The sequence below is a fragment of the Vanacampus margaritifer genome, chromosome 18, assembly GCF_051991255.1.
Source record: "Vanacampus margaritifer isolate UIUO_Vmar chromosome 18, RoL_Vmar_1.0, whole genome shotgun sequence".
Classification (NCBI taxonomy): Eukaryota; Metazoa; Chordata; class Actinopteri; order Syngnathiformes; family Syngnathidae; genus Vanacampus; species Vanacampus margaritifer.
Window position 1 is genome coordinate 2,162,039 of NC_135449.1, and position 13,548 is coordinate 2,175,586.

A 13,548-nucleotide genomic window follows, 5' to 3' on the forward strand; every position below is an offset into this window, starting at 1 on the left:
AATTGCACCCCTGCTGCTCCATTATGGTGTCATTCCTCTGTTAACAGGCGATAACATCTTCTCCAAAGCACCTGAAGCCAATTCTCCACTTTACCTGCGTGGCCCGGACACACACGCACGCACGCGCGCGCGCACACACACGGGGAAGAAAGCCAGACCAGCCAGCAAAGTGGACCCCAAACCCGTTCAACTGTCCATGTGAGTCCAACAAGGCTGATGGATGGATGAGGGGGGGAGGGGGGGTCAGCACTTTCTCTGCTGATTGGCAGGTGTGATGGATGACACACACACACACACATTACACACGCGCATGCTAAGCATCAAGCCCAGTCGGCGCCATTCGACCCCTTAATAGAACACCTGTAAAGCTTTGTACGATGTCAGCTTAAAAAAAAGAATATTTCTGCTTTCATATTTTTTTTAATGTAAATAACAAGAATATCAACAACGTGCCTGACGCTAAACACGGCACGCAAGAACCGCTAAGAAGTCTTAACGATATGCCCAATGTAAAATACACAAGCTCAGCACCGAACTAAAGCTAGCATTAGCATAGCATTTATCATCCACTGATGCCATCACACCACAACAAAAAAAGGTAAGCTAGTTTTTATTGTTTAAATACTGTACTGTCCCGTAAATGTAAAAAAAAAAACATAAATAGAAATGAAAATAGAAATTTTCTGTTTTTGGAGGTTGGAAACGGATTAATTGCATTTACATTATTTCCTATGGGAATTTTTTTCGGAGGTTGAACAATTCGGACTTTGAACACTTCGCAGGAGCAAATTACGTTGAAACACTGAGGTACGACTTTACTTATATTTTTAATCTGTTGTCTTTTTGTTCAGTTGCCATCTTTAACAGAAGCAGACAATTGGGCATGAACATGAATAATTTTTTCTTGAATATACATTTTTGGCATACAGTATGTATGTATGTATTTATTTTTTATTTATTTTAATTATCTAAGCTTGAACTGGAATTATTTTTTTTATTATTTCATTACATTGACATATTAATTCATGTAATTATTAAAAATATAATAATACTATATTATCGCTAGTGTAATTATTTTTTAAAGTTATCTTTTTTATAATAACTTTTATTTAATGATTTTTCTTGAAAGCATTTTGTAAACGTATTAATACCAAAAGCTCTCATTTAAAAAAAAAAAAAAAATATATATATATATATATATATATATATATATTGTTGTGTATGTATCAAAATGTAGGATTTATCTATAAATTTTTTTAAGTGTGTTGTTTTTCTGTTTTATTTCATTACTCATCATTTTAGGTTAAGGTTTTATTAATGTGCTTTGATCTCAAAACCAATAAATGAATTCATCAATAGGAAAAGAAATATGCAAAAATAATATATTGTTTAGTCCGAATTGTCTTCCTTGAAGTTGGTGTACCTAATGGAGTGTCTCCCTCCCTGTCTCTCCCCAGAGTGAGTGGTTCCTTCAAGACCCCCGCCGTCCCCTTCCTTGACCCCCCCCCTCCCCAAACCCCCCCTCCACGCCACCTGCCCTGCAGCTGGAGGTGTCCGTTTCACAGGCGGGGTCGCATTTCACAGGTACAAAACGTGTCTCGCTCTAATCCCATCACACAAGAGCGTCTTCATTTAATCCCCAAAGCATCCAGAGAGGAAGAGATTAGCCAGCATCTCTGATTTTATTCCAATAATGTTTGCAGGGGGGGGATCGCTTTCAAATGGTGTTTTTTTTGGGGGTGGGGGGTGGGGGCCGGGGGGGTCTCCACACTTGAGAGCACATGTGAGAAGAAGATGAGTCGCGAGATAAAATGTCTCCTGTGGCGGCGGTTAAACAAGTTTATGCTAAAGTGCTTGCCGCAATTTTGGAGGTGAGACTTTTTTTTTCCCAGACGTGTGCTTTAAATCACTTTATTCGCACATTGGAATCGTGAAAAGAAGTACAAATAAGCACAATAGTGTTTGCACAGTTAAGGACGAAAAAAACAATGAGCTCGTTGCGCTCGCTAAGGAAGCTAATCGAAGATCGCAGCTTCAGTTAGCATTCGTCTTTTCTGTGGCTAACGTTCAAAGGCGGAAGGTGGAACTGACAAATCTTTGAAATGAAATCAATGATGCCGTGAAAAGACTGATACATTTGTAGCACGCAATTGTGGAGATACAGTGTGTGAACAGGATGCTTTAGAGCGCCTCGTTGTTGGCCGTTAGTGCTCGCTTGTCACACAGAGAAATACAAAAGAGCCAGGAGGGTGTTTTATTTATTTATTTATTCATTTTATTTGGAAAAACTCAGACTTGACAGCTAGCATGTGGACAAGTGTTTTACACCGGTGTGGCTGTTTTAGAGCGCCTCGTTGTAGGCCATGAGCGCGCACATCTTGGAAAGAACAGCTTACATGCAAAGACGGTGGATTTTTATTTATTCATTTTCTTCAAGTGCAACTTGGTAGCCAGATTGTGAACAAGATCTTCGCACTAGCTTGGCTCATTAAGAGTGCCTTGTTGACCGCTGTGAGTGCATCAGGGAGAGAGCAAAAGTGACGTGACAGCCACCGTGGGGTTTGTAGTAGAGTGAGACGGAAAAATACGTATTTATTCCGCTTCACCTTAAAATTATTGCACGTAGTTGGGCTTCATCCTGTCCCGGCGTTTCCGCTACCGTATCTAAAAAAAATGTTCCCACCTCGAAAAAAAACCCAGCATGCGCAGCAGATGACTAATTGCCACATCGGCAGATCAAACGGGGGCCCGCTTCCCGTTTCCTCTCGGCCGAGTGCACATCCTCCGAAACATAATCCATATCGGCCCAAAAAGCAAATTGCGAGGTCCGTCCGCAGCTGCCTTGAAGTGCGAGAGGCTCTTTGAAGGCGCTTAGCCGGCGTTACGAGACGAGCGCGAAAGGGGGACGTGTCCAAACACGGTCCGGGTGACCCGGGTGAGTGATTGGGACACAGGACACCTCGGATCCTGATGCCGTTTCAACGCCGGCAGCTGGGATGAGAAAAAAAACTTTGCCTTCACTTTTTGGTTTGTTTTGTTTTAAACAATCAAACTTCTTCACTACCGTCGTTGTTTGACAGTCGAGTGTCAATCAAAAAGTAAAAAAAAATACTGTTTTCAAACAGTAGCTGACTCAAAGGGCTTGTGTATAAATCTTATTTTTCCCGCCTTAGCGTTAGCATATCCACGGCTAGCATGCTAGCACATTGTCCATTCTCCTGACAAATGATGAAAAATTTGAAAAATCTGAAAAATCCTCATTACAAACTCCCAACACTATTTACACTTCACAACCCCCAACCTGCAATTTGTCATTAAAATAAGTTAATCGACAGTCCCTCAATTAAGGGAGGGTCCTAGTACATCATGATCTCCTTGGGAGCGTCCTCGGTGGGCCGCTGCTGTTCGCGCCGCTGCGTGTAGGCGGCGTGGTCGTACATGTAGATGAGGCCGATGGCGAGCAGCGACAGCGCCGCGTACGGGATCAGCAGGTAGTAGCCCAGCAGCATCTGGGACGACGTGATCTTCAGGTCCACGCGGACGTTGTCGGCGAAGCTCCTCACCAGGTCCTCGGCCACGGTGGTCGCGCTCACGTTGACCACAAATAAGACCAGCACCAAGACGGACAAGCATGCTGTAGACATGGGGGGGGGGGGGGGGGGGAGTAAATACAGCTTCAGGGTGTCAAGTGTATGCCAAACCAGCAGGGGGTGCTAGAGCTCTTAACAGAAAAGACGTTTTAGCCAATCTGAAACAGAATAGCATCATTCGTAATAAAAATCGAACCCAATTGAAGACATTCTGAAGAATTGGCGAAGTGAGTTGCTCACCGCTAATGGCGCTGCACGTGTAGAGGGCGATGGGCCCCATGTACGTCTCGTAGGGGTTGCTGACGCTGTTGTAGAGCGAGACGAGGACGCTGACGGCCGAGCACAGCAGACACAACGCCAGCAGAGACACAGACAGGACGTGCAGCACCAGCGGGACGCCTTTGGTCTCCATCAACTTGGGGAACACTGCCGGCGCAACACAAAATCTTTTCTCAGCATGTCAGCTAATGTTGCTAACTGTTAGCGTCGTAGCGTTGGATACGTTCTCATTGCAAATAACAACAACAACAAATGACGTATGGCCCTTGTTGGTTGTTCTTATTACTTAGCTTAGCTAGCAATCCAACTGTAGCATGTTAGCATTTGATCCATCCTCATTTGAAATAGTAGCGGACAATAGGGCTGGGCGATCAATCAACTAATTGTGAGTTTTTTGGTCGAGCCAATTTCATCAGTTGAAAGAAGTTGTACTGGAGTCCAGGATCTGATTTTTAAAAACATTTTTTTTTAGCAATCTGGTACCATTAGACCGTTAGTTAGCATTTTATTAGCTGTCATTAAAAATATTACCCAACACCAGGAAATGATGGATAATCATTGGGTTGTCAATCTGCATTACCATTTTTTTTTCGAGGCAAGTTGCTATCTTGTTAAACAGTATGTTAGCATATCGAACCATCCTCATTTGAAATTCAGTGGACTATTCGTGGGGCAAAGGGACTGGACATAGGACATTAAAAAAAATGCAAGTAAGCGTTGGATGGGGTCCAAAATCATATAAGAAGGCGAAATAAAATACAAAATACAGTAAGATAATGAAAAGGTGAATTTACGAATGCCAAATGCGAAGTAAAGTCCATCGAGATCTGCTTTAGCATTTTCTCTCAGTAGGTTTCCATCTTGCTGAATGTTAGCATCACCAACTACTAGCATGTTAACATTATATAAATTCACGTTCGAAATAATCTAAAATCCTTATTAATCTGCTTTTGCGTTTTTTATTCTCAGGTCCCTATCTCACTATATGTTAGCGCGCTAACTGTTAGCCTGTTAGCATTTAATTCTCAGAAATTGTCCTGGACACCAAGGACTGATCTCAAGTCCTTTTTGATCAACTTTTGCACGTCCGCCACTCAATTTACTATCTTGCTAGATGTTAGCATACCAAATGATGGATTCTTATTAGAAACATATCGACCTTGGAAGTCAACAGGCGGTCCGAAAAGGGGACAAATCTCCCGTTCCAGTCTGCCGTCGAAGAGCTCCAGCGTGACTGCGGCCGAGCCATTGAAGAAGCTGCTGCTGTCTCGGGCGCACACCATGCTCTTGGTGGCCCACGCCGTGGACATGGCGAAGCCCAGGATCCCCACCGCTATGCAGGTGACCAGCGCGCTGGACAGGAAGTGCAGGGTCTTGGTCGTGGACGGCATGGCGGCTACGCTTGGGTCTCCAAATGAAGAATTGTGCGTGCGAGCGAGCTTGTGTTATCTTCCAGGGTGGAGTGAAACGGCGGCCATAAAACAGGCCTGGTTACGACTTTGACCTTTGATTATTTTCCGTGAAACGCAAGTGTGGTTGCCATGGCTACAACAACGTTCGGATCCAGACCGGGCCATGTCTACTGTATAGACAGAAAGCATGCGAGTTTCATGCGTGCTTCGGTGAAAATTTTCTAAAAGGTCTGCACCTCTAATACTTCGCACGGCATCCTTCTTAAAGTGTCAGGGGATCCCCGCCTCAGAGTTTTAGTCCACTTTGAGGGTCATAAAAAACAATAGGGATAAATGATTTACCTTGGCATGGAGGCCCTGCCCGGAAGAGCAAACCCATCAGTGTTTGGGAATGAGTGAATGTATGTTTTCTGTATTGAAACGAATAGAAATGCCAGTTAACTGTTATAGAGCCCTCCAAAAAAAGAAAGAAAATATTGTTGTAATTAGTTTTAAATAAGAAAAACAGCACCGCATAATATTTACAGTAACGTTATAAAGACATACAGTAATGACAATTGAATAGAATGTAAAGGACTAAACTGCTTTTAGGACAGTTTTTGCTGCAATTCAGTGGTCATTATGCTGCTCCCTCTGCTGTGTGCGTCTCAGCCACCTTGTTTAATCAGTTACATATACGAGTTTAGTATTTTCATTTATTTATTGATAGAGGAATTTTGTAAGATTTCTAACTTTGCCAAATTGAACTTAAATGTTAACTTTGGATAATGGATGGATGGACTTTAATGCAATTTGATTTTAATGTGAATATTTACGTACATAAAATATTCGACTAGAATTCTCCGTTTTAAAACCTGTGCTTTCGTCATTGTCACGTGTTCTGTCTCACCAGGAAGTAAATGCCGGCAAACGCCTGTTGTCGCAGGACACTAATTATCCACCTGGTGTCGCCATTTCCCGTGTTTTGGAAAAGGCGGGTGATGGCGGCCACTTGTGTTCGCTGGAGTAAACACGCTGGCTGCTGCCTGCTTTGGACTGACTGACTCCTCCTTTCAGGGCTCTTGACAGGCGGCCACGCCGGAACGCTCCCATGTTCGCCTCGCCTTCTTTTTTTTCCGCGTCCCCCCCGTGAAACTCTGCGCTCCGGGGACACATGTTGAAGCCTCCCAGGTGAGTTTAATTCAATTTTGCTCGCTTAACTCGTCGTCGTCATGGAGCCTTCACGTCGCTGACTGACTGTGGAGCTTTTTCTTTCTGTTTTTTTTCTCTCTCTATCTCCCACCTGTCTGTTACGCTTTCGTGAAATGTGGCTTTTTACAGGTCAAATGAGCCATATATATATATATATTTAATTTTCATCAGCCCGTAGTGATGGTTAACCCCCTTTCGAAGCCCCAGAAACGGTTCGCGTGCACTCCAAAAGCATTGAAACGACGTACGCGTGTTCAAAGTTGTCGTTAATGTCATTCCCGCCCGGATTAATTGGATTCACGCGTCCCCTGAGACGTCAATGGCGAGCTGTCAGCATCCTTGCCGTGATCTGCTTATGCTTGCAAGTTCCCCAAGAGGCACTGGCAAATATTGTTATTGATAAATGATTTGAAATGTGGCATTAAGGAACACTTGACTCTCACGGTGGCCATTTTAATCATGACAACAACGAGACATCGCCTCTGAAATGATTACAAGTTGCCAAAATGGATTGGAGGATGAAAACACTTTTAAAATGCATTGTCAAGATATACATGATTGTCGTAGGGGTTATATATCGCTGGAAAATTGTTTATAATGGATGGATAACTAAAAAAAAGAAGTTGTTTTGCTATAACTATCTATTTCAGGACTTGTTTTATTAACTTAGTATTGCCAATACTTCCATAAATAGCTCACGAGATTCTAAACTGGCAGTTTTAAACAAATGATTTTCCTGTATTGCAGAAGAGAGAATTTTGTTAAGTAGGTAGTGCACAAAAAAGACAACTGTGTGGGTATGACCAATCCTTTGGAAATAGCTGGTGGGATACCTGAAAGTCTGTCAGCTGTACCGCAATAGCTTTTTTTTTTTCCTGTTTCATCAAAGTGGAATCGGAAGCTGCATGTGCTCACACGCATGCTGAAGCCCGTCGCCGGCGTGTGGCAACCACAAGCTTGCATGCGCCCGCTCGCCAATGATGAGCCGCAGAATGCAAACCGTCCGCTTCTTGTCGAAAAGCATCAACGGCAATCCAACGGATAATTGGAATCACGACGACAAGGGAAAGAAGGTGTGAGCGGGGATGACAGCTCCGTCAAAGCCGTAACAGAAGCGGGAAGGCGCCTTTGTGCAATCTTCAATTTTGTTCAGTTTTGTTGCCTTCCGTAGAAAGAAAATGACATTCTCACAGTTCAATATAAATTCACAGAAATATTAAGTGGCCTAGTTTATTTTTTGCCGCGTCTGCAAATTCTCATTTCGGGATTGTGTGAACACCCCAAAACTTTTGTAACCGGTTTTTGAGAAGACAAAATACACTGTAGTTTTGTACTGTATAGAAATGTTTAGGCAAAAACTTGCTCACTTGAACGGAAATCGAGACCAGTCTCCTAATTTTCAGCTCATCGGTATTGGCTGAAAAAGATTGCCGTTTTTTTTTTTTTTGTGGCCGGTTCAAAATGGATGCCGTCTTTTGTCGCCAAAGCTTGTGTTGAAAATGGCCACAACCTTTTTGCACGTGTTTGCACTCCGCAGCTCATTAAGAAAAAGCAGGCACCGATGGTGGTTGGATGCCCTAAAGCAAAAAAAAAAATGGACCAAGAAATGGCTGGTAACTTGAAAAAGCCGCAAATTGAGCCACTCTTAAGTCAAGGTAACACCGCGCGCGAATCCACGTTGCCTCGTTCACTTTTTAATAAGCGCGGCGTCTTTGTGCGAGTCACGTTCACGTCCTATTAATTGCGTCCAGACGTCGGACATGAAAGGCAATGTAACGTGAGAAGCTCAACGCGCGGGCAGGAAGTGGATTGTATCATCATGCGCCGTCCTCCCTGGAGAGAGGAAACGCCTCGCTCGTAATCGCGCCTTCCTTTTTTTGCAGCCTTTTCATGAGCGCAATGTGACTAGCGGAGACTGGAGGATTCATTTGACGCAAAGCATGCTGGGAGTTCGCATCCAAACGCTGGCTAGGCTATTAGTTGAGTTTTTTTTTTTTTTTTTAAACATTCCTTACATACTATTGGCAGGTAGCAGCAAAATCCATAAGTGACGCTCTGCCACAGATGAATGCTTAGGTGCGAAATGCTGCGGCTGTAATGTCTTAATTCACAAACCGATCAATAACTGATCGGATCAGTGAATTAAGACTATTTTTGTTCAGTCACTTGTAGTAAGAGAATTTATGGCCCGGTAGGAGACGGGATAAACAGTCAAGTAGCCAGCCTTTAGCATAGCTTCATCAGGATCCATTTTCTGTTTGTTAGCATTAGCGGCATTCTAATGCCAGCCTTTAGCATAGCTTCATCAGGATCCACTTCCTGTTTGTTAGCTGTTAGCATTAGCAGCATTCTAATACCAGCTTTTAGCATATGGCTTCATCTGGATCCACTTCTTGTTTGTTAGCTGTTAGCATTAGCGGCATTCTAATGCCAGCCTTTAGGATAGCTTCATCAGGATCCACTTCCTGTTTGTTAGCTGTTAGCATTAGCGGCATTCTAATACCAGCTTTTAGCATATAGCTTCATCTGGATCCACTTCTTGTTTGTTAGTTGTTAGCATTAGCGGCATTCTAATGCCAGCCTTTAGGATAGCTTCATCAGGATCCACTTCCTGTTTGTTAGCTGTTAGCATTAGCGGCATTCTAATGCTAGCCTTTAGCACAGCTTCATCGGGATCCACTTCCTGTTTGTTAGCGGTTAGCATTAGTGGCATTCTAATGCCAGAGTGTCATTGCGTGTCACCTTTGGCGTCGTCCTTGTCGGATGGCATCAATTTCACACAACCTACTGACGTGAATGTTTTGTCGGGTGCGAGTAGCTGCCGTCCGCTGCCGTGGATCAATTACCGGCTTTAAAAGTCTCTTTAACAAGAGCCGGATCGTTACACTTTAAGTGCCTTTTGTTGTTAAAGCGGGTGTCTTTTTTTGATACTTGGAAGTATAAAACAAGACACTTGTAAATGTTTATAAAGCCCTTAATCAGAAATGAGTTTCAAAGGAAGAGGAGAAGAGGCAGTAAAACAGACCAAAATCCAGATGAGGGCGAGAAATGAATGCATGCCTGGTGCGTTTTAACCAATTGCATAGAAATAAGTCTAAAGTTGTGATTTTAAGTTCTGTGTGAATGGCGCGTGATTTGAAAACCTGTCACACGTCTCAATAACAACAACTTCAAATCTCATTGCGGGATCCCGCGTTGCTGGGTTCTGTGTGAAAGTCACAGGTGGATCTTTTTGTTGTTGTTGTTGTTGCAGGATGCTTGTGTGAAACGTAAACAAAAGTAGCACTTGAAATCGAGTGTAAAATTTTTTTGATTCAGTAGCCATGACCGTGGTTGTTTTTCATGCTTTGTGACATCGGGAAGTCGCCACATGAATAATTGCGGCGTTATGAAGGCGTGTGCAGGAATCTGCGGCTGGACCGCCAACAGCATGCGTTTAGAACGGCCGGGCACTTTTTCACCAGAGAGCAATTAAAGTCTGGTGTAAAGCAATAAAAGATCTTTTGAATGGATTGAATCGCGCCGCGCCGTCTGTGAGCAATAAAAATGAATACATTCCAATTAAAGCGACACGTCGGCGCTCGTGTTTGAATGGCAGCTTCTCTGATGGTTGTGGTGGCGAGAAGACAAAGCGCTCCGCCCCGTCCCTACTCCTCCATGGCTTCCCCCCCCCCCCCCCCCGATTTTGTCCTCTGGCTTCCAGTTTGTCACTCATTCGCTAACGCTTGCTAACTTCTGCTAACCCACAAAATAATAACAAGCAAATCCCCGCAGCGACTTCTTCTTTGCAAGGCTTTAATCTCATTAGCGGATGCTTGGAATAATATTTGCGGCAGCGTTCAAATCGTTTCGCTGGTGGCTGGCGGCCACTGCTTGTTTGTATTGCTAATCAGTCGCAATCAATCTGGCAGCAAATGCGCCGAATGCTCGACAGCTCTTTCTGTGATGATTGAACGCGTCAGTTCAAAACATCAACACAAGGGTGTGCGTTTTGGCGGCTCTGCCAATGGCGTACGCCGCCGAGTCATCCTTCAAAGTGTTTGCTGGATTGCCACGAGGGATGGGAATCCTTGTCTCATGATTCGATTCCCATTTTTGGCTCTGCGTCTCCATTCACTCTTTCACTGCCACTGACGTTTAAAGACGTCAAGTAAAAACCTACGGAGCACTGCCAATGACGTCAAAAGACGTCATCCAATTTTTTTATTTTTTTTTGAAACTGGTGGGGGGAAGCCCTCCGCATCTCTGGCGAAAGTTTCAATTAGGTCTCTTGTGCCTAAGGACTATTTTTGGCCCCTAGAGGGCAGCGATGACTGTCTTTTGACAAGATCGGGTGGGCGTCAGTAGAGGCGGAGCTAGAGCGTCAAGCAGGAGATCAGAATGGAAAACAAAGGAAAAATGGCGACCGTTTGCGAGGAGTTCACGCCCGAGCCGTTTTATTTCAAAGACAAAAGCATCGACCAAAGCTAAAAGAGCACATTGATGACAACGATGATCATCATCGAATTTCGGTGAAAGTAACCATTTTCTATTGTTGATTACTGAAGAACGGAATAAGGTAGAAACAAACTTTTTTTTTTCTGATGAAAGAAGAAGTCCAATCTTTCATTTGGTAGTATGTGTGTTTCCATGTGTCCAAACACAACATTTTCTGTGGACCTTAAAAGATCAGTCAAAATGCTTGAATCAGCTGGCACTGGCGACATCCCGTTTCTGAAAACGTCGATTTTTGATTCAGAATGATTTGATGGACAATGATTTCTGCTTCAATTTATAGATGTGCAATAATAATTTGATTGGCCGCTTGCAGAGCCGTCTCTTTGAGTTAATTGGGAGGGGTGAGCATTTATACGCAGACCTTTTCATTTTGATTTATGTGCCAGACAGTACTAGTTAGCCCTAAGGACTACATAGTACATGTTTCTTCTGTAGCAAATATTCTATATTTTGTTTGAAAACAAAAGGGATTGATGGCGATTCGTTCCCTTGATCGATATGACAGGCTGAGATTCACTCCTTAAATCTAGAGTGGTGCAACGGCGCCACCTAAAGGGATCTGCTAGTTAATTCAGTGGTTTACAAATGTGTGTGTGTGTTGCTTTTATTTCATGTGTGGTCACACAGCAAATTAAACTTGTAAATCAAGCTAGCGCTGTATGTGAGTTTGTGATCTGTCCAATCCCATCTGATTTGTTGTTGGGGGGGGGGGGGTTGGAAGGGGGTCAGTCGGCCCCCCTCTTCAGTTGTATAATCACTGTTGACCTTGTTTGAAATGAGTCGTCCTTTTGTTGTCCGCCAGGAACAAAAAGCAGCATTGTCTGTGGGTCTGCCGTGCGACTAATCTGCAGCTGTGTCGCTTGGCCTCGGGATCGCCGTTAATCCAGATTGGGTATTAATGATTGTCTAATCCGCACTTTTTTTTTTCCTCTCTTTTCCTCCCCCGAGGAGGCCCGACATGGCTTCTCTGTTGTTCCTGTCAGTGATTGTGAAAGCGAACGGCCTTGGCTTCAGTTTTATGTCAAGTGGGATGTAATCCGCCGCTCAGATTGAGACCCGGTGCCAAGACGCCCCCCCGATACCAAGCACACCCACGGCCTATTATCTGCTCTGGCAAGCGCACATTTTGTTTATGCCAGGTCACGTGCCAGTAATTTAATAATTAATGATGCCACCGTCTTCAAAATTTCAACAGCGACTAGGCTAACGCTAGCACTTGGATAACAGTCATGAGGTTTTACCGGCACAGTTTTTAGTTTTTTGTTTGTTTTTTTGGCCAGGATTTGGGTTAGGATTAGGGTTTGAAAATGAGTTTTCAAGTTTGGGGTCAGGTTTCAAATATTGATGAATGTGACCCCTGAGTTGAAAAGGGTTTGTTTGAAGTGGAATAAAACAAAACATCAGGTGCATCTTAAAACCGTCAGACATGAAAACAAATGATGCCGTTAAAAATAAGATCATTGTGTCAAATGTAGATAAACCGTAGCTAAGCATCCAAGGGTCTGTAGTATTCCGAAACTACCTAAATTAAACACTTCCACTTTTCAAGTTCTCGCAGGTTGCTGCAGTTGACGCAATTTTCAACTTCCTCAAGCGCAAAACCGACCTTTTCCGTCCGCGCGAGGCCCCAGAAATAAACGCACACGACCGACCACAGCGATACCATAGAAATGAATAATACTGTCGAAAATAAAATCCAGTCATCACCACAAAATCATAAAAAGTCAACATCGGCACGCGCATAAAATACAGGAAGTCAACTCAAGAAGCTAAGCTAACTTCATTTATTGCAATCCATATTTGAAGCAGTTTAACATTTAGATGAAAAAAAAAAAAAAACACCTCACACCACACGATTATTACATCAGATAATCAGGCTAACTTGAACGGGCCCGATTATCAGAATGTCTGTCGCTGGCGGTGTTGACCGAGCGCACTCATCAGCTTTTGCCGCTGTCACACAACAAACATTTTCAATTGTATGCTGAGATTGTTGGAGCAGATCCGGGTGGAAAATTCACTCTTCACACTCTCCACATGACGTTTCCATGGCAGCTTCCCGGTGAGACGTTCAGGGTGGGGGTGCTTGGGGGTGGGGGTGGGGTGGGGGGGCGATGGCTAGATTACAGTATTTACTCGATCTTGGAGATCTGCTGTAGTGATGCCTTTGAGCAGGGGGGCCAATCGGCTTTGGAGATTTTGATTTCCTACTTCCTAGCATGCGCCTGCCTGCATTCCTCAAGGCGGGCGTGTGTTGTCAGTGTGTGCCTGGAGTCAATAAAATCCGCCGCGGCGAGTTCAAACATGTTTGAAGAAAAACTAGAAGAGTGTCAGCCCCATGGCAATCGCCGGTTTCGCGATTGTTAGCCCCCTTTCAAGACGTCTTTCTGCAAATTGACATACCACAAGTGGACACAGGTCCGCCGTCAATGTTCTAGGTCACATTTCCCAAATATGGCCTTTTGGTGAGCCATTTCCTCCCGCTAATCTGGCTTAGCGTGCCGCACCGCCGAGCAAAGCAAAGCGTGTGACGTGTGTGTTTTTATAGCAGCACATGACAGGAAGACGCTGACGCCGGA

At 43.9% G+C, this 13,548-nt stretch overlaps 2 protein-coding genes across 3 annotated transcripts in view; one reads left to right on the top strand and one right to left on the bottom strand.

The window, feature by feature from the left end:
• Window positions 1–3,356: 3,356 nt before the first annotated feature.
• On the bottom strand, window positions 3,357–5,260 carry clrn3 (clarin 3). Its single transcript, XM_077551230.1, has 3 exons — window positions 5,029–5,260; window positions 3,831–4,016; window positions 3,357–3,634 (listed from the first exon to the last, which is right to left on the bottom strand). Exons 1-3 carry the CDS (start codon window positions 5,258–5,260, stop codon window positions 3,357–3,359), a joined length of 696 nt encoding a protein of 231 aa, XP_077407356.1.
• A 991-nt stretch (window positions 5,261–6,251) lies between these two features.
• The window catches only part of ptprea (protein tyrosine phosphatase receptor type Ea), a 29,197-nt gene continuing 21,900 nt past the window's right edge, over window positions 6,252–13,548 (top strand). The window contains exon 1 of one of the 2 annotated variants that reach the window (XM_077551198.1): window positions 6,252–6,451. The gene's annotated coding sequence lies outside the window, so the exon portion shown is untranslated. The remainder of the gene's footprint in view (window positions 6,452–13,548) is intronic. The other variant, XM_077551200.1, reaches the window with a different exon arrangement.